The sequence below is a fragment of the Ailuropoda melanoleuca genome, chromosome 2 (genome assembly GCF_002007445.2).
Source record: "Ailuropoda melanoleuca isolate Jingjing chromosome 2, ASM200744v2, whole genome shotgun sequence".
In the NCBI taxonomy this organism is placed as follows: Eukaryota; Metazoa; Chordata; class Mammalia; order Carnivora; family Ursidae; genus Ailuropoda; species Ailuropoda melanoleuca.
The window spans coordinates 161,954,407-161,976,158 of NC_048219.1; the positions used below are offsets into that span (position 1 = coordinate 161,954,407).

Genomic DNA, 21,752 nt, shown 5'->3' on the forward strand with positions numbered 1-21,752 from the left:
TTATTTAAGTAGACATAAATAGATTTAATGATCTAGCAGCACTGTACATGGGCTTGATAAAAATTTTAAATACTGAAAGAATTTTAAAGCCTTTATGTAAATGGCAATAACACTGAAAAACCTCACTGTTCTAAAAAGCAGAATTCTGATCATTCATGCATATTCCTGAATATTCTTTTAAAAATATTACCATAAACAATCTGTGTTAATAACAACTGAAAACATCTTTAGAAGCTGTGAGCTTATTGTTTAATATATTAGCAATTTTGGGGCGCCTGGGTGGCACAGTCGTTAAGCATCTGCCTTCGGCTCAGGGCATGATCCCAGGGTTCTGGGATCGAGCCCCACATCAGGCTTCTCCACTAGGAGCCTGCTTCTTCCTCTCCCACTCCCCCTGCTTGTGTTCCCTCTCTCTCGCTGGCTGTCTCTGTCAAATAAATAAATAAAATCTTTAAAAAAAAAATATATATATATATTAGCAATTTTATCTCCTCAAATATTCAAAATGCAGAAATACCAATCCCGCGATTTGCTATATATATATGTATCATATATATGGACTTCAACTCAAATTTGTCCCAATATTGACTATGCACAATATATAATCAAAAATGAAAATTATGCAATATTTTAAGTACACATTAAGCAAAAAGAAAACATGTGAGAACAGGTAAACCATTATTCTTAATTCCTCCCAATTTAGTACACCTTTGGATATGACAGTACATGAGTATTAGATCATTCTTTTCAGTACATTAGCTAAACAAAGTTTTGAACTAGTTGAAAATTAACTCAGAAGACTAGGAAACTATTAGCAAATGGCAAAACTGTATTCCAGAATACAAGTTGGGAGTGGCAGGAAGAAACAGGAGGTTTTTGACCAGATTGAAGATAGAAAAAGTATAGGTGTATGAAAAGGATGATGAAGAAAAAGAAGAGGGTCAAGGGATTTAAAAAGAAAACTTTTATAGCAACAAGACTCCCATATATTTTAAATTACCTATATAGATTATTTTAAATGAGCACCTCTCCTCAATATAGACCTTTAATCAAAATCAATTACCTTTATACTTAATATCTCCACAATCCTGCCCCTGCTGCTCATCCTCTCTTGATTCTGCCTTAGTACAGGTCCTTCTAATCTCTAACCCACAGCCCTTCAAAAGACAAAAATTCTAACAAGTTCCCAAGTGCTAGAAAAATACTGATTAAAGAAACTAATGTCTTTATTTTATGATATATATCTTCTACTTGTGATTTAAAACTGGAAAATTAAAATGTGAGCTCCATAATTAGTAAAAAAGAAGAAAAAAGATTTTTATCAAAATGAATACAGTTTTAAAGATCTTACAAAGAGCTCTCAGCCCTTTGCCCATCCCACCCCTAAGGACTTCAGCTTAATAAAAAGACCTAGGGAAAGGTGAATCTTTCAGACTGGTCTTTCTTCCTGTCATAACCTCCCTGCTCCAATCCATAGTCCAAAATGCTGTCAAGAAATACCTTGTGGGGCACCTGGGTGGCTCAGTCAGTTAAGCATCCAACTCTGGGCAGGATCTCAGGGTCAGGAGAGCCGAGCCCTGAGTCGACCTCCAGGCTGGGTGTGGACCCTGCTTAAGATTCTCTCCCGACTATAGACTCTGAGAAACAAACTGAGGGCTTCAGAGGGGAGGAGGGTGGGGGAATGGGATAGGCTGGTGATGGGTAGTAAGGAGGGCACGTATTGCATGGTGCACTGGGTGTTATACGCAACAAATGAATCATCGAACTTTACATCAAAAACCAGGGATGTGGGGCGCCTGGGTGGCACAGCAGTTAGGCGTCTGCCTTCGGCTCAGGGCGTGATCCCGGCGTTATGAGATCAAGCCCCACGTCAGGTTCCTCTGCTATGAGCCTGCTTCTTCCTCTCCCTCTCCCCCTGCTTGTGTTCCCTCTCTCACTGGCTGTCTCTATCTCTGTTGAATAAATAAATGAAATCTTAAAAAAAAAAAAAACAAACAAAAGAAAACACCAGGGATGTACTGTATGGTGACTAATATAATAAAAAATATATAAATAAAAAAGATTCTCTCTCTCCCTTTCCCTCTTGTCCCTCCACCCCACCCTACCCCACCCCACCCCTAAAATAAAATAAGTTAAAATATAAAATAAGAAACACCATGTTAAAACATACACCTCCTGTGTTTCCTGATTACATTTATAGATGATAAAGGCCTGAAAGAGATCCTCCAAAATCTGTCTCTAATTATTCTTACCGTTCTTATAACTTATACATGACATGTTTTAAATTTTTTAATATGCTTCAAAATTCAGGACTCAAAGGATATACAATGAAAAGGCTCTCTCCTACCCTTAGTCCGTTAGCCATCTAATTCCCTACCCAGAAGGCAACCAATATTAGCAGTTTATATACTATCCATACTGCTTATACAATGTGTCCTGGTGCCTTCCCACCTTCACAAATGCTATTCTTTATTCCTGCAGTTTTCTTGTTTCTGCACTTCATGAACTATATATATACACTCTAATTAGCCACAACTTGTCTACAACCTTTGACTAGTGAAGATGAACTTGAATGCTCTCTTCTGTGAAGAGCCTCATTTGCACTCTTATAGTGAAATTATCATTTAGCACATATTTTAACTGTCCATTACATTCCTATCTCCCCCATTGTATTATAAAGACATAAAAATTATAAAGACATAAAGGCACGAGGTCTGATTCATCTCTAATTCCCTCTCACCCATACCCAGTATCTAGTATCTAGAATATACCTGACAGAGTTATTCAATAAATTATTTGCTAAGCAAACCTCACACGTAATAACAAAAGTATGATTCGTATCTTCCAATACCAACATTTTTTTTCAGACAACTGTTATGTCACATATCTGAGGACAGCCAAATAAATTACTGTATGGGAGAAAACAACACAGTTCTTCTCCAATTATACAATTTGCCTAAAACAGTTGCCATCAAATAAAAGCTCTGCCTTGCTATCATAATAAAGCAAGAAGCTTTAAAGGATAATGTGTATTTTGTCTGGTAGGTTTGTGAGATGTTCACTTAACTCTGAATAAGGAAATTTTGGAAAACCAAAGGTAGAAAGTGAATACTCAAATTTTTCGTATTTTTTTAAGATTTATTTATTTGAGAGAGAAAGAAAGAGAGAGAACTCCCTGCTGAGCAGGAAGCCCAATGCAGGGGCTCTGATCCCAGGACCCCGGAATCACAACCTGAGGCGAAGGCAGACGCTTAACAGACTGAGCCACTCAGGCGCCTCTGCTCAATTTTAAATTCAACACTTCATTTTTACAAATACGTTCAAATTCCTGTTCCGCCTTTAATTTTTAAAATGGAGAATAAAGTTGAATGTGTTTCAACTACCTTTCATTTCCTCTAAAATTCGGCTAAAGAATATGAAAATTAGCAGTAAAAAAGAAAAATACATTAAGAAGGAGAAAACCCAACAGCTATGTCATCTCAAATGCTGGACATCAATCTGTGAACAATTAGAAAGCTTACTATAAAATATAACTAAAAATAAACAATAAATATAAAATATATTTAGAATATATATTCACTAAACGGGGCGCCTGGGTGGCACAGCGGTTAAGCCTCTGCCTTCGGCTCAGGGCGTGATCCCGGCATTCTGGGATCGAGCCCCACATCAGGCTCTTCTGCTATGAGCCTGCTTCTTCCTCTCCCTCTCCCCCTGTTTGTGTTCCCTCTCTCGCTGGCTGTCTCTATCTCTGTCGAATAAATAAATAAAATCTTAAAAAAAAAAAAAAAGAATATATATTCACTAAAAACCACTAGTTCTTAATAGAATTACCTCAGTAACCCAGAAATCTCACTATATTTCAAAATGACTCATTTCTATAGATAGGTTTTAACTGTATTTCTAAAATAACACGACCTGATGTGCACAATAAAAGGTCTAAGCATCAAATATAAATTCTGTAGTGAATTAACACATCTTTTTACATCATAAAATAAAAATCTACTGAAAATGTGTATCAGAAACTCTGAGCACTGTAATTATTACTGTACTGACAAATTATTAACAGTAACGGAAGTATAAAACCTCAAAAAGGGAATCAAAGTCAAAATAAGTAACTACAGACTACTTGACCAAAAAAAAAGCCAAATAGCTCTTTTGCACTAGCTAATTTTCTGTCCTTCCAGTTAACTTTATGAGGCAAGAAATGGATCTGTGAGTCCGTATGCTTTGTTTTCAACACTAAGCAATTCCCACAACTGCAGATATTAAAATAGCTTCAATAACTGTAGACAATCTCAAAGTAAATGGGAATTAGTTCTGTATTGTTCCAGATAATTTCGTTTTAATCAAACTCTTCAATGCAATACAAAAGTGACCTACTTCAACCTATTGAGAGTTTCCCAATTATTAAACCACAGAAAAATAAAAGATTATAAGGGCTCTGTTTTCAGTTAAAAAAAAACTAAACTAAAAGCCCATATACTTAACTATGCATAGCTTCTGATAAACATAAACCAGCATATGTGCTTAGAAACGGAGACAACAGTAACACGTTAAAATCTCCTTCAATAGCATTTGATATCAAGTTCCACTCCCTCATAACCACTGATGCAGAACCAAGATAAGGATCTCAAAGCAAATGAAATCTTAACTAGAATTTTGCCCACGGGGAAAAGATGTTCTTCAGCAATATAAACCTTAGGTGGTTTTAGAATCTAAATAATAGCATTGATAAAGTAATATGCTCCTCCATAATGACCTGTATACAGAGACAATCACGACCTGCATTCTTCACCTTAAAAAAAAAATCTAAAAAAAAAAATCTGCTACGGTTTTAAAAGTATACTTAAAATGCGTTTTATCAGTAATACAGTATATATACTTTTTATGGTAGGGAGTTACCATTATAACATGTATTCCATAACTAGGAGATGTGTTTAGAAATAAAAGAATCATTCTGGAGAAATTTCTTTGGACAGTTGTGTAACTTATCACCACAGCTGGTCATGAATGAAATTCTAGATTCTACTGTGCTGACCTGATAAAGCAATTGTGATTGAAAATACTCAAAATGGAACTGAGAGGTGGGGGCAGCGCGCGACTGCGCGAGCCACGAAGACCGGGTCTCTCTCAAATTGCAAACACAGTGAGAAAACAAACACTATGAAACAGATTTTGTATGCAACTGGTAAGAAACGACATGAATAAACACAGGCATGTATGCACTTGCATGGACCCATAACCTACAAAACGGGAGGCTCCGCAAACTTTACAGGAAGGAAATTCAATAGTTTTCCACTTAATTACTTATCGGGTTAGCCTTTAACACAAGAGTAAAATCCTGGAGTCGCAAAGGCAGTCTTGGGATCCAGCCAATACATACTCTGCAGAAGCCAGTCCCCTTCTAGAAAGGCGAAAGCTGACGTACAAATCACTGCGCGGGTGGTGAGAATTTAGGCGCGTGAAAAGCAAAGAAGGTTCCAGGGGCACCTGGTAAGGCAGGAACGCAAGGAAAATGGGGTTTGGGTTTAGGGAGAGGGTCTGAGGTTGCGTCTCTAAGAATGGAGGGTGAGGGTGAGGGTGAGGGTGGGCCCGGGCAGTCAAAAGAATCTGTACCCGGGATTTGGGACCGGGAAGGGGCGGAGGGTCAGGGGAGCAACTACGAGGGGGGCCGGGAGGATGCTTCAGGTAACCATCGTACCTGACACCCCACTGCTGAGAGGACACAAAGGGTAAGTGAGGGAAGCAAGGGGGGAGGGTGTCTGCAGAGTCTTCCAGGGCGAAAAAAACAGAGAGACAAGGTTGGCATACGGGGACTAGAGAGGCGCGGGAGCCAAAGCAGGAGAAACCCGGCGGAAGGGGCCCGAGTCCCGGAGCGCCCAGGTGAGACACCCGAACCTCACCTGATACTCCGGGTACTCAAACATATAGCTCATACTGCACTTGTTCTCCTCGAAGCCGAAGAAGACGTCCCACAGCCCCAGGGTCGCCATGAAAACCATAAGGACATAAAACGCCAGGTTCCAGAGACTGACCGACTGAAGAAACATGGTGCCGCCGTCGGCGCGCGACCCCAAGCCCCGACTGAAAGAGCCGAAGAACGCCTAGCGCCTAGCGCCCAGCGCCGGAGCGAAGCCAGAGCAGCGCGCGCCTGCGCAGACGCCCAGCCTGCCCGCGCGCCCGCCGCGCAGTGCGCCTGCGTGCAGTCGGCTTGCTGCGCCTCCCGCCCGGCGTCTCGTTTAGAGAGTAGTCGGCGTTTGCAGCGGGAGCGCGAGTCTGAGGAAAAAGAGAACGGGACAAAGCGGGGTGGGCTGCGCGAGAGACAAAGGGGAGAAAAGGGAGGGGGCGAGGAGAAGGAAAAGGAGGAAGGGGGAGGGAAAGTCAATGAAAGGCAGGCGGAAGGAAAGAAGAGGAGGGCGCGGGAGCCTTGGAAGCGAGGAGAGGGAAGGGCGGGAGGAGGGTGGGCGTGTGATGGGTTAACCTGGGGAGGGAGAGGCGATTACTGGTGGGGAGCTGACCCGGCGCGGGAGGGAGGCCATCAGCTGTCACGTCGCAAACATCTCTCCCTGCGCAGTTTAAAAACCCTTCCCGTTCATTTTTGAAACGCCTCAGGCCTCTGCAATTCTGGTTCTCCCAGCAGTAGTAAAGCACATCCACAGCCCTCTGGACCAGTTTGAGGAGGGAACAAATGGGGTTTTCCCCCCTCTCTGACTGCAGAAGTTGGCCCAATAGGTATCAGCGCTTAAAAGAACCGGCACATAAAAAAATCACTAGGAGGTCGACAACATTCAGTTCTTCGTCTAGGATAAAAGCCTGAGTAACAAAAAACATTGCTAGTCTTTAAAAAACTATATTAAAATTTCCCTTAACACTAAGGCTTCCAACAGTTATCTCGGTGACCAGTTTGACGCTGTCCTGTCTTGCTCTCCAGACTACCTCTTCGGAAACTGGTTCCACATTAATGTGAGGAGGCAATTTCGCTCGAGCTTCCACTCAGACTGTCAAGTGACTTAATACATTTAAAAGAATTTCGGTTTGGTATTGCACAAAGGAGAGGAGAAAATAGCGACTTCAAAACACTAGAATGTTATGAGAAGAAAGTGTATCACTTTAAAGCTGACCCAAGAACAGATGGGGTGTGTGTTTGTGTGTAGCTAATTGCAAAATTTTCCTTAGAATTTTCGCCCTGACTAAATTTCATTTCACTTCATTTCAGTTTTACTGATTTTCATGTATTTTTTTCTGTGTAGAGGAGGTTTGGCTATGATAATATGAAAGAATTTTAAAACTGAAAGGAAGCTTATGGTTTCTTGTGCAATCCCATGATATCCAGATATAAGAGCACCTGGGGCGTGGGGTGGAATTAGGGACGACTTAGTGTACAGGATGACAAATCATTTGGAAAAGGATTTAAGTTATACATAAAAAGTAATAAATTCATTGAGTCTGGGAACTCAGAATGTCTGCCCCTTGCTTCTCCTAGCATATCATGACCAGTACACATAAACCAAGGGTGAATCTATACTCTCTATCCCAGCGCTTCTTAAATTTAATGTGATAATCACTTGGAGATTCTCTTAAGAAGCAGATTCTGATTCAGTATTTCTGGACTGGGGCTTCAGATTCTACATTTCTAACAAGCTCCTAGGTGATGCCAGTGATGTTGGTCAGTAGACTATACTGCTGCCTGGAGAAAACCCTGAACTTGAAGACGACAGAACTTACTCTTCTGGTGGCCTTCATGAGTTGTGGCAACCTCAGAAAGGAGTGGGATAGTCAATGGACTTTTTATGTTTGTAATCTTCCTATTTCTACTTTTTTTTACTTTTTTTATTTTTTTTTTACCTATCCATCATTTTCCCCCTCCTGGCTTCACTTCCTTTCATATCTAACCTAACCCTAGTGAACATTACTTAACCACCCTCTGCCAGTGCTGTCAACTTCCTGAACTCTTGTCTTTCCATCCTAGTCTGTTTACAGACTATCAACCACAGATCAATATAATCTGTCTCTGAGCTCTGACACCAGTATATCTGAGCACTGCTGGAGAAAATGACACAATCATTTGAATTACTGTTCAGAAATACTTTTATATGTTTCTGGTCAACTTCCTCTCCTATTCTTCAAACAGCCACTTTTTAAGCTCCTTTCACCATCTCTTTTAGTAAATTATTAGTACATAATTTTAGCTTCATGTTCATAAAGATCATTTTGATTTTCAGATGAACATTCCTTCAACTCTGCATTCTCAAGTTCATTATCTTCATCCGGTTCAGTCAATACATCTAAAACGCTTGGAACAGGGACGCCTGGGTGGCTCAATTGGTTAAGTGTCTGCCTTTGGCTCAGGTCACGATCCCAGGGTGCTGGGATCAAGCCCTGCATCAGGCTTCCTGTTCAGCAGGAAATCTGCTTCTCCCTCTCCCTCTGTCCCTTCCCTTACTCTCTCTAGCTCTCTTTCAAATAAATAAATAAAATCTTCAAAAAAATAAAATAAAATATACATAAGATGCTTGGAATAATACCTGGCACTAAGCAAGAATTATTATGGTACTTTGCTGTCCTTAGAAGATATCAAAAGCAAATCCCTTTAGTTGTGTTTTAGTTCCCATCCCCTGCTCCTTTCTCTTCAGGAAATTAGTTCTATCAAGTTAAAATCTCTGTCAGTCTTTCCCAGTCTATCCTCCCTTCCCCAAAGCATATACATATGCTTAGATCTCATTAATTTCAAAAAAGAAAATCCTCCCTGCAACTATCACCTGTAGCTCTTGCCTTCTTATTTCAGTCATGGTTCCTACTTATCTCTAATTCTTCACCTCGCATCCATGCCTCAACACACCATAATTTTTGTCTCCCTCACCATTACTCCAAGGCAACTGCTTTTGCAAAGGTAACCACTGACCTAATTACTAAATCCAAATGACGTTTTTCAGTCATACTTGATCTTTCTGCTATTTACTTAAAACACTGTTCTCTGTTGTCTTAACACTATTTTCCACTGGGTTTTCTCCCACTCATCTGGCCTCTCAGTCTTTCTCCCTTGCTAGTTCGCCCAATTCATGGTCTTAAATGTTTATTTATCCTATACACTGAGAAGTGTCTTATTTCAATTATTACATTTCTTATGTCTAAAGTTTCTATTTTTTTAATTCAAACTCATCTGTCCTTTTTCTGGAGTTCATTTGTATTTTAAAAATCTCTTTAAACATATTTTAAACATCCTCATTCTAAAGACCATTTATGTGTTATCTAAAATCCCTCATTTTTATTTCTCCCATATTTAGTATATGCTGTCTCTCACGTCAGATTTCCTCAACTGCTTTGTAATTTTGGTTTGTAAACTCATCCTTCGCCTCAATTATATACTTTAGTGTCCTGTGCCTCTCCTAGGTTGTAGAGACATTTCTGAGGCTGGGCCTGCTTACATTAATTCTTGGCTTTTTTTTTTTTCCAGTTTCTGCATAATGAAAGCAGCATGAATAATTAGAATCACCCCCACAAATTATGTGGTCTGGGATGCTGTTTTTTTTTTAATTATTATTTTTAATCCTATTCAGTGATCACTATGAGCTACAGAGGTTCCATACTGTTCTAGATTTCTTGCTATAGGATTTAAAGATTTTCATTTCTTTCTATAGGGTTCAATAATGTAGTAAAATATCTAGAATTTCTGTGTGTTTAGAATGAAGGCAGATAAAGGGTGTGGGTGACAAGTTTCTTTTAAATTAGTTTTTTGGGTAATTTTACCTAGCACTCCTTGTACAAATTTTAAATCATAAAGGAAAAGTCACTTCAAGAATGTTATTTCACTTGAGTAGTGAGGAGAAAAAGCAGATTAAAGTATTTTAAGAAAAAATTAGAAGAAAATAGAGACTGTAAATACAGGCAGTTCTCCCTGCCTTTTCTTATATATATGAAAATAGTTTAAGTAGTATGTTCACTAAAACTTTTTTAGGCTAGAAAGACACCAAAAATACATTTTTAAGTGGATAAATAAGAGCTGGTAAAGAATGATCTTAGGGCTCCCGGGTGGCTCATCCAACTCTTGATTTTGGCTCAAGTTATGATCTCAGATTTGTGAGATCAAGACCCACGTTGGACTCCACAATGGGAGTTGCTTAATACTTGCTCTCTCCCTTTGCCCTTTTCCCTCTCTGAAAAAAAAAATAATGATCTTAAATGAAGAGGAGAAGGAGGAGAAATATACCTTGAGAAGAAGAAAATATGAAGAAACATGAGAAGAAAGAAAATATTGAGATGGAGAGGGTTAAGATGAGGGACCTCTCACTGGATGATCTTAATCTTTATGTAAGAACAAAATCCATTAGATTGAAATAGGGGATTGGAGCACGGTGATACTTAAAGAGAGTGGAAATACTTGGGAATTACTGTTTTAAGAAATGAACGTGGCAGGGGAGCCTGGGTAGCCCAGTCAGTTCTTGGTTTCGGCTCAGGTCATTGTCATGGGACCAGACTCTGTGTGTTGTCTCCTTGTCCCTGTCCCTCTGCTCCTCCCCCTCCTCTCTCTCTAACATAAATAAATTTTAAAAATCTTAAAAAGAAAAAAAAGAATTGAACCTGGCAGTCAGCAAGAGGTGATCAATAGTGAGGACCTAGTGTTTCAAACTCTTGCTCTTCCAATTTTTCTGGTCTTCTCAGCTAACATAGATCTCTTGCTTTCCTGTATCTCTCTCATCAAGGGAAAAATAAAAACAGATATTATATAGTGATTAAACATTAAATTGACTATCATATGCCAAGCTCTACAACAGAGATTAGGAAGCGGAGTTAAATGAGACCACTGAATCTGATTTTTAAGAGATAAATGAGTCACTAATATCAAGGAGTCTAAAAGTAAGTACATAATATAATTGTACTATAGTATGGTAAGTGTTACAGGGATATGAACATGGAGTATTGGAGGGCAAAAGAGGAAATACTTAACTGTTTAGGGAGAAAGGGATCCCAGACAAAAATGATTTATATACACAATATTAGTGATTGAGTTAATAGATGGCTAGATGCTGTGATTAGAATAATTAAGAAGGTGGGATACCCACAATTCAAAGTAATAAGGTCATTCTGATAAAGCCTACTTCTGACACTTTCTGAAAAACATCCAGCTTCATAGTTCACTCAGAACTTAAATGTGGCTGCTGAGGTCACATTTGTTGGTTATTTCATTTGGTTATATGTTCATATAGTATTTTTATTTCTTATGGTGGGTATCTTGTTTTTAAACAATAGATGAGTTGCTAAGAATTGTGTAAAATTAAAATACTTGCAAAATGAAACCTCAATGAACTTTATTATTAATGGAGCACTAAAGAACACTGGTAATCAAGAAATCTCAGTTCTAGAACTTCCAGTTCTGCCACCCAGGTATGATTTAGGACAAATGTCTCCATCTCCTCAGGCTTCAGTTTTTTCATATGTAAAATGAAGATATTTGACAAACGATTTCTGAAAGTTTATGGTATTTTAATTGAATTAAGGCTTTTAAAACTTAATACAAACTTTCATAAAGAAAAAGACCATATTATAATCATTTGATAGTCACCCCTCAACTGAATATTTAGTAAATTCATTAATATATCAGTTATTCAGAGAGCATTTTAGGTTTATTTAAGTTCCCTTTAATTTTTGTTTATTTCCTGGAAGCAAAAACTGTTTTCTCAACACATAGTAACCACCCTCATGTTACCCAGCTTTTGTACACAGGAAGACAGAATAATGCTGTCTGGCATGGGAATCTAGTTGTTTTCTAAAATTAATTTCACTAGTCTCAGCGTATTACTCTAATACTATAGGGTTTTTAAAAATAAGGTCTATTTCCTCCCCCTTTTTCTTAAAACCAAACCAAACCAAAACCCAAATATGTAATAACTGGCTCTAAGAAACTAATGTTTATTCCACTCAACTGGTTTAAAGCTCCTTCTCAAACTCGTTAGTTTTACCTCCTGTACCTTATATGTAGTAGGCATTCAATAAATATTTGTTTTTAATTTATTGAAATTAAGTCAGATTCTACAGATTATAGCCATAAAACCTCACCTTCTGTTGGATGTTTCAAAGCTTAAAAATAAAACATAATGCCAGCAATTCTGTGGCTGCCAGCTCTGTTTCCAAGGAAACAGAGAGTAGATCATCAAAAACAAAATAAGGATTTTCAACCTGATTACCCTTTTTTCACCAGCTCAGTCTCCATCACTGCAAAATGAAAGGCAACATAACCTCGGCCTTGCAATCCAGATTTTCAGTTCTGTTTGTGCTGTCTCTCACCATTAAAACCAGGCAAAAATCTTTTGGGTTATGTTGGTTTTCTTATAGAGAGAATTAAACTTATCCACAAGGATAAAGAATATCTTTTGAATATAAAGTACTATGTACATTTGCTGAATAACCTAGTATGTTTTAACCTTAGAACTGTCAAGTATTTAAATTCCTGAATCTCAGATTTAACATTTCTTGGGAATAATAAAAAAGTAATGGGAATTTATAAGAAAAGGATAAAGACTTCTAGAATGAAATGTTTTATTTAAAGAAGTAAGGAAAGGGAACAGGATGAAAAAAGAGTAGGAGTCAAGGGGAAAATAATTGGATTACCATTCAAGAGAGCAAATACCATCAAACATTGTTGGTTTGTTCCACAGATTTATATCTACCATGAATAAAATCATTATCCCAATAAAAACAGCTACAGACAACAAAAGCTTGCTTTAGCATTATTATATTACCTAGTGATACTATGTTTTATAAAAGCAGTATTCCTCTCAAATTAACATGCTGTACACCCTAAACTTACAAAATGTTATGTGTCAATTATATTTCAGTAAAGCTGGGGAAAAAGCCAGTATTTCTATATTTTAAAAATGTAGTTAAAGCCAGAGGATTCTCTTCAGGGTGAAGTGCATAATAGTAATTTGCTTTAATGGAAGTACAGTTGAAGATTTAGATGGCATATTAATATGTTCAGATAATGAATACTGAAATTCAGATAACTCTAATGGGAAAGAATAATTAATGTAATCATTATTTGGGGTCTTCCTTATATCAGTTTCCTGCTTGTATGTCTGTTTACCCCCACAGGATTCTAGCTTTTCAAAGGCAAAAGCTGTAAAGAGGTCTTAGTCATTTTTAATATGTAGGTCCACTATAGGACCTTGTATTGGAGGTATTAAATCAGTGTTCTTTTTTTTTTCTTTTAAAGATTTTTTTTTTTTTATTTGACAGAGATAGAGACAGCCAGCGAGAGAGGCAACACAAGCAGGGGGAGTGGGAGAGGAAGAAGCAGGCTCATAGCAGAAGAGCCTGATGTGGGGCTCGATCCCAGAGCGCCGGGATCACGCCCTGAGCCGAAGGCAGACGCTTAACCGCTGTGCCACCCAGGCGCCCCTCAATCAGTGTTCTTAAATAAATGTTCTTTATTTCTTTAGTACAGGCATATCTTGTTTTATTATGCTTCACTTTATCTTGCTTCACAGACATTGTATTTTTTGGAAAGTAAAGGTTTTCGGCAACCCTGCATCAAGCAAGTCTATCAGCACTATTTTTCTAAACATTTGCTCACTTCATGCCTGTGTGTCACATTTCAGTAATTCTTGCAATATTTCAAACTTTTTTCATTACTACTATATTTGTTACAGTGATCTGTGATTAGTAATCTTCAGTGTTACTATTGCAATTGTTTTGGGGCACCACAAACTACACCCATATAAGATGGCAAACTTAATAGATAAATATGCATGTTTTGACTGCTTTATCAACCAGCAATTTCCGTCCCGTTCCCTCTCAGGCCTCCTTATTCCCTGAGACACAATAATATTGAAATTAGGCCCACTAATAACACTACAGTGGCCTCTAACTGTTCAAGTGTAAGGAAGAGTCACACATCATTCACTTTAAATCAAAAGCTAGAAATGATTAAGCTTAGTGAATAAGGCATGCTGAAAGCTGAGGGAGGCCAAAAGCTAAGTTTCATGTGCTGGTTAGCCAAATTGCAAACCCAAAGGAAAAGTTCTTGAAGGAAAATAAAAGTACTACTCCAGTGAACACATGAATGATAAGCAAAATAGACATATTGCTGATATGGAGAAAGTTTTAGTGGTCTGGATAGAAGATAAAACCAGCCACAACATTCCCTTAAGCCAAAGCCTAATCTAGGACAAGACCCTAATTCTCTTCAATTTTGTGAAGGCTGAGAGAGGTGAGGAAGCTGAATAAGAAATTTGAAGCTAGCAGAGATTACTTCACGAGGTTTTAGGGAAGAAGCCATCTCTAGTATCTAAAAGGACAAAGTGAAGCAGCAAAAGCTGATGTAGGAACTGCACAAATTATCCAGAAGATCGAGCTAAAATAATTAATCAAGGTGGCCACACTAAACAACAGATTTTCAATGTAGACAAAACAGCCTTCCATAGGAAGAAGATGCCATCTGCGACTTCCATAACTAGATGCTAGCTTCAAAGTTTCAAAGGACAGGCTGACTCTCTTGTTACAGCCTAATACAACTGGTGATTTTAAGTTGAAGCCAATGCTCATTGAGCATTTTGAAAAAAATGAGGGTCTTTAACATTAACACCAAATCTACTCTGCCTGTGTTCTATAAATGGAACAACAAAGCCCAATGACAGTATATCTGTTTATAACATGGTTTACTGAATATTTTAAGCCCACTGTTGAGAACTACCATTCAGAAAAAAAGATTCCTTTCAAAATATTACTGCTCCTTGGCAATGTACTTGGTCTCCTAAGAGCTCTGAAAGAGATGTACAATAAGATTAACATTGTTTTCATACCTACTAATACATCTATTCTGGAGCCCATGGGTCAAGGAAATACATTTCGTAAGGCTATAGCTGCCATAGATAGTGATTCCTCTGATGGATCTGGGCAAAATAAATGGAAAACCTTCTGGAAAGGATTCACCATCCTAGATGTCATTAACAACATTCGTGATTCATGGGAAGAGGTCAAAGTATCAACATTCATAGGAGTTTGGGAGAAGTTGATTCCAAACCTCATGGATGACCTTAAGGGGTTCAAAACTTCAGGGGGAAAATTACTGCAGATGTGGTGGAAATAGCAAGAGAACAAGAATTAGCAGTGGAGCCTGAAGATGGGACTGATTTGCAATCTCATTATAAAACTTGAGAAGTGGGTAAAATGCTATCAAATAGCATTGCATGCTATAAGGAAATCGTTCATGAAAGGAAGAGTCAATTGATGTGATAAACTTCATTTTTGTCTTAAAGAAACTGCCACTGCCACCCCAACCTTCAGCAACTACCACCCTGATCAGTCAGCAGCCATCAACATCAAGGCAAGACCTTCCACCAGCAAAAAGATGACTCGCTGAAAGTTCAGATGATGCTCAGCGTTTTTAACAATATTTTAAAATTAAGGTATGCACATTTTTTAGATATAATGTTATTGTACACTTAATATACTACAGTATGTTGTAAACATAACTTTTATATGCACTGAGAAGCCAAAAAATTCATTTGACTTGCTTAATTGCAATATTTGCTTTACTGTGGTGGTTTGGAACTAAACCCTCAATATGTCTTTGAGATATGCCTGTAATACTCTTTAATTAAAGGTTTTAGCTACCTTTGGGTCTTTTACTATGAAATGCAAAACTTGTGATATTTAAACATATTTCCATTGTAAACACTAATAGCCAAGATAGATTATTTATTGTAAAACAACTCTTAATATTTGAAAAAGGTTTTGAAAAAGATGTGAGAATAAAATATTAATTCAGAAAATTAGCTAACACAAAAGACTTTCTGTTAAAAGAGAATACCAATAATATGTGTGACAAATATGTACTTGTCTTGAGAATGGTAAGGCATGTAGGAAAAAATGGTGAGTTTTGTTTAAAGAACACATTCATATATTTAACAAAACATGACACTTATTAAGATCTATGAAAATATTATCAAACGATCTGGAAATAGGTCCTTATTGGGGCACCTGGATGGCTCAGTCAGTTGAGCGCCCCACTCTTGATTTCAGCTCAGGTCATGATCTCAGGGTCCTAGGATCAAGCCCTGTGTGGGGGAGTCTGCTTGAAGATTCTCTCCCTCTGCCCTTCCCCGCACTCAGTCTCTGTCTCTCTCAAATAAATAAATCTAAAAAAAAAGAAAAAGAAGAAAGAAAGAAAAAAAGAAAGAAAGAAAGAAAGAAGAAAGAAGAAAGAAAGAAAGAAAGAAAGAGGTGCTTATCTACATATTGAGAAGATTGACTAAATGGGGAGTTAACAGACTTTTTGTAAAAGACCAGATAATAAATATTTCAGCCTTGTGAACCATAAGGTCTCTCTTATAACTACTCAACTCTGCTGTTGTAATATGAAAGGCACTATAGAAAATAGGTAAACAAATAAGTGCGGTTGTATTCCAATAAAACATTATTTATGTAAACAGATAGCAGGCCAGATTTGACCTGTTATTCATAGTCTGCTTACCCCTGTACTAGTAGATCCCTTATTCAATATTCCAGACTCAAAATTTTATATCTGTGAACGTTAACATTAGCCCACCTGGCTTTTCTGATTTTCTAAGCTCAGACATCGGTCAAGTAATGTGATTAACATGGGCACCCAGGTAGCTCAGTCGGTTAAGCATCTGCCTTTGGCTCAGGTCATGATCCCAGGGTCCATTTATAAAGCAGTACCAGAAAGCCAAGCTTGCACAATATTCTAAAGTTGCCTTTATTATCACATCAGTGCCTCCCCTACAAAATTATTAATGTGTGTCTTCCCTAATCCTGGTGCTAGGCCACCAAAAAAAAAAAAAACCCAAAAAACAAAAAACAAATTATGTTTAAACTTTTTTAATGCTAAAACAAGGTTAGCAGAGGGTTTCTATTGTATTAGAGGGACAAATGCCTGTTTAAAACACAGTAAAAGGGGGATAATGGTAAAAGCAAATTGACATTTCTAAAAAGAATTGTTATGGGCATCTTGTTTTCATTCCTTAATTAGCTTTTTAATGTTGAATTACTTATGACTTGGTAAAAAGCACAGTGAGTTTCCAAGGAGTTCCAACTCCAAAATGAACTTTTCTCAACTAACAGCATAATATAAGAAGACCTGTTTCAGTTTTACCTCTCACTATTTTTATGATTTGGGAAATTATTTAATTTCTTTGAGTCTTGGTTTCCTTATCTCCAAAATAGAAAGAATAATTCTACCTTGGGGGTCGCTGGGAAGATTATCAATATCTGTGTAAAGTGTCCGATATATAATAGGCACTTAAAAAAAAGTAGCTATTATTACCAAGAGCTTCATAGCACTTGCTTCCTGTTGAAGAGCCTATCCTGGTACCAGAAGGGAAAGAAAAAGGAAAGATGAAAGTTTATTGAACACAAGGACCATCATCTTTCTATCTGTCAAAGAAGCGAACATGATTTATGGCCCAAAATTGTCATTCAGAAATACTGACTTAATGTAGGAAGTTCTTAAGCGGAGAGATTAGTACACTTACAGCCAGCAGAAAGATGGTGGAAGTTTTTGCTTGTTTTTGTTTTCTGTTTTTAGGAACTAAGGAATCCCTCCAAGGGAAGCACATTTCAGTGAAGACAAAGAGTTTCTGTGGACAGTTGATTTGAATCCCTGTCACTCTTATGGTCTGATGCAGCTTTTCAGCATGTTTCTGTTTTTCTGTTCAGTGGCTCTTCCTAAAGCTGTGTGACACTTCCCTTTGCTACCACAAGGCCTACTGCAAACCTCCAGCTGCTGTTATGCTTCTTAGGCCTCTCTTCTAGGCAGTTGCATGCTGCTAAAGCACTGTTTCAAAGCCCCCAAGAAATGAAACAGATGGGGAGATTTCAGGGTCACTTGCTGGATGTTGCACAGGCCAATGTCAAGATGGGTACACAGAAAGGTCCCTGGCTCTGTCTCAAAACCCTCAATCTATTGAGTCACACTACAAAGGCTCTAGGAACTCTCTCTCCATTGAGTGGTTCTGCGTGACAATACTCATTTGGTTCTTTGAGAGACAGCGAGCCAGCAGAGTCTGTCTGAGAGGAGTTAGCCTGATTTTCAACCTATTATTTCTTTTCCTGTATCTTGTAGGGGGGTCACATGCCATGGGTATGTGCTGGTGCCCATGTCTGTTCAGTCTAACACAATAGCTCCTACCGCAGTGCTCCTGACTTACTCTGCTGCCTAGCGGGATGGACGATGATGCATCTTCCTTCTTTCTCATAACTGGTGAGCAATCAGTGAAAGAATCCAAAATGTAGTCACTAGATTGAAGTCAGAAACTGAAGAGGCGGGGCTCCTGGGTGGTTCAGTCATTAAGCGTCTGCCTTTGGCTCAGGGCGTGATGCCAGAGTCCTGGGATCCAGCCCCGCATCAGGCTCCCTGCTCTGCTGGGAGCCTGCTTCTTCCTCTCCCACTGCTTGTGTTCCCTCTCTCACTGGCTGTCTCTCTCTCTGTCAAATAAATAAATAAAGTCTTAAAAAAAAAATGAGGAGGCGACAAGTTGCCAGGGTTTAGTCAATGAAAGCAGAATGAGGAGCAGAATAAAATCAGGAACTAAGACAACAACAGAGACTCTACATCTGGGCAAAAGAAAAAGAACAAGAGTCTAAGGAACAAAATGAAGATGATTTCTAGTGGGTGCTGGCAGAGAGACAAGAACAAGGAAACTGAAAATACACTTGTAGTTAGGTCTGATAATAGAGCATTCCACTTATTAGTGTTGAATATTATTCAGCCTGAAAAAGGAAGGAAATTCTGACATGTGCTACAGCATAGGTGAAACTTGAGGACATTAAGTGAAATAACCCAGTCACAAAAAGATATATACTACATGATTCCATTTACATGAGGTACCTAGAGTAGTCAAATTTGTAGAGACAGAAAATAGAATGGAGGCTGGAAGAAAGAGTAGGGAATTATTTTTTTGATGAGTACTATGTTTCTGTTTTGCAGGAGGAAGCGTTCTGGAGATGAATGGTGGTGATGGTTGCACAACAATATGAATGAACTTAGTGCCACTGAACTGTACACTAAAAAATGGTTAAAATGGTAAATTTTATGTTACATGCGTTTTACCACAATTTTAAAAAAGCGGATGTTTGCCTTGGGGACTGTCACTTTTCATAGCACAATTCCTCTTCCCCAAACATTTTAATTTAGTGAGAAATCCAATGATTCTTCTCAGGAAAAAGAAGGTATACAAAAGTATTTTTATGAATTGCTCACAAGTGGAAGTGTCTTCCTTCTGACACCACCAAGAAGCCAGTACTCTTGTGCCGAAATTATAGTTTCCTGGAGAGTAATTAATAGTCAGTCCCGCTATGAGAGGAAAAGGTGGTAGGTTAGGATAGTGTGTCATGCAAAGCACAGTGTACTCAGGAAAAATCTGGAAAGAAAAATGACAAAAGGGGGAAATGGAGATAACAGGAGTGAAAAGTAGAAAGCAACATAAAATTGGAGGAAAAAGAAGAAAATGTAGCAATAGCTCTCTGCTAAAGTGAATCCCTAGCAAAGCATTAGCAATGAGGACTATGAAACAATAATCTGTCAGCTGAAGAGCTCAGTGGAGAAGACACTGTGGAACAAAACAGGATTAGAAAGAAAAACTGAAACACAGCCACCCTAGACCTGTGAGTTTATGTAATCTGCGGTAGGAGAAAGGAAGTCTAACCAACATACAGGTACTCTCTCTAGAATAGTGCTTCAACTTCTGTGTGCATCAGAATGTTTCGCGGGCCATTTGTGTGTGTGTATGTGTGTGTGTGGCAATTTTTTTTTAAGATTTATTTATTTAGGGGCGCCTGGGTGGCTCAGTTGTTAAGCGTCTGACTTCAGCTCAGGGCGTGATCCCGGTGGTCTGGGATCGAGCCCCACATCAGGCTCCTCTGCTGGGAGCCTGCTTCTTCCTCTCCCACCCCCCCTGCTTGTGTTCCCTCTCTCGCTGGCTGTCTCTCTGTCAAATAAATAAATAAAATCTTAAAAAAAAAAAGATTTATTTATTTATTTGAGAGAGAGAGAGAGAATTCACAGGAGGGAGGGACAGAGGGAGAAAGAATCTTTTTTTTTTTTTTAAAGATTTTATTTATTTATTTGACAGAGAGACAGCCAGCGAGAGAGGGAACACAAGCAGGGGGAGTGGGAGAGGAAGAAGCAGGCTCCTAGCAGAGCAGGGAGCCCGATTGCGGGCTCAATCCCAGGACCCCAGGATCACGCCCTGGACTGAAGGCAGACGCTTAACGACTGAGCCACCCAGGTGCTCTGTGTGTGTGGCAATTTTAAAACTATCAGTAATTTTTAATGGAAACAACTTGACCTAAAATCTTTCACAGAATTTTGAGACTCATTGAAACAAAGTTTAATAAGAAAAAAATTCTGTTATTCAGCCTGATCTATTAGAAGCCTGATCAAAGAACAAAGGAACAACAGGAATCTTCTGAGTGATGGATAACTTAATTATTTTGATTATGGTAATGGTGCCATGGGTGTTCACATATGCTACAACTTGTCAAATTATATTCTTTAAATATGCACAGTTGATTGTCTATCAACTATATCTCAAAGATAAATTTCTCTGGCTACGATGCAATTAAGTTAGAAATTTATAATAAAAAGAAAGGAAAAACCCATTAAAACATTTCTAAAAATTCATGAGTCAAAGAAAAGAATTGTGATAAAATTTTAAAATTCTTTAGAATTGAACAATGAAAACAGTATACAGCAAACTTTATCAGATGCAGCTAAAGTGTCACTGATTATTGTCTTAAGTGCTTACAAAAGAAAATGAGGACTTGATTTTAAAATCGAACTTAGAAAAAACAGAAATTAATGAAATGGAAAATATACATATAAAAGGAAAAATCAGGAAGCAAGAGTTGGTTCCTTAAAATGACTAATTAGACAAACCTCTGGCAAGTTTAATCAAGGGGAGAAAAGAGGAAAAAATAAAAGAATTGAAAAAGGAAACAAGATGCTGTAGATATTAAAAACATAAAAGGATATTATGATCCACTCTGGCCAAGATGGAGTAACAGGGACCAGATTTATGATCCTTCCTAAAACAAGCAAAAAACCAGACAAAACATATGAAAAAACAGTTTTCAAGACACTGGACATCAAAGAAAAAGGGCAGTGTTTCCTAAGAGACAGAAAACAAGAGACAGAACAGAGATGACAAATACAGAAATGAGGAGAGCCCTGTGATAGCCCCAACTTACTATCTTGAGAGTTTCCAGGCCATGATGCAGGGAGGGGGAATCAAGGTGGAGTCCAGCAGATTCCTCAAGTTGCTGAGTTGATTCTTCAAGAATAAAGAGCTGAGGGGTGCCTGGGTGGCTCAGTCAGTTAAGTGTCTGCCTTCAGCTCAGGTCATGATCCCAGGGTCCTGAGATTGAGCCCCACATCAGGCTCCCTGCTCAGCGAGGAGTCTGCTTTTCCCTCTGCCTCTCCCTAGGCATGTGCTCTCTCACTCACTCTCTCTCTCTCAAATAAATAAATAAAAATCTTAAAAAAAAAAAAAAGAATACAGAACTGAGAGTCCTGGGAGACCAAAGAAGCTACAGTTTGCAGGATGGAGTGTCTGACTCAAGAGAGTTTCACAGAGAAAGCTTAGGGTGTCTGCACATGCATGGAGGAAACCACCTGAGGCCAGAGAAAGGAACATCTGAAGGCATTTAAGGGAAGAGTGCCTGGAGCTCACAAAGGCATAGTGCCTGTTACCACTAGCCGGTTCAGAAAAAAATCTCATAATTCACGGGCACTG

The 21,752-nt window shown here is 38.4% G+C and overlaps 1 protein-coding gene across 2 annotated transcripts in view; it reads right to left on the reverse strand.

The window, feature by feature from the left end:
- Positions 1 to 21,311, reverse strand: part of PGAP1 (post-GPI attachment to proteins inositol deacylase 1) — an 89,546-nt gene extending 68,235 nt beyond the window's left edge. Inside the window, exon 1 of one of the 2 annotated variants that reach the window (XM_034654903.1) lies at positions 21,208 to 21,311. Coding sequence is in view for 1 of the 2 variants with exons in the window: in XM_002920028.4 (XP_002920074.1) it covers positions 5,904 to 6,050 (147 nt within the window). In the remaining variant the exon portion in view is untranslated. Of the gene's footprint in view, positions 1 to 5,903; positions 6,083 to 21,207 lie in introns of those variants that run through there. The other variant, XM_002920028.4, reaches the window with a different exon arrangement.
- Between the last annotated feature and the right edge of the window lie 441 nt (positions 21,312 to 21,752).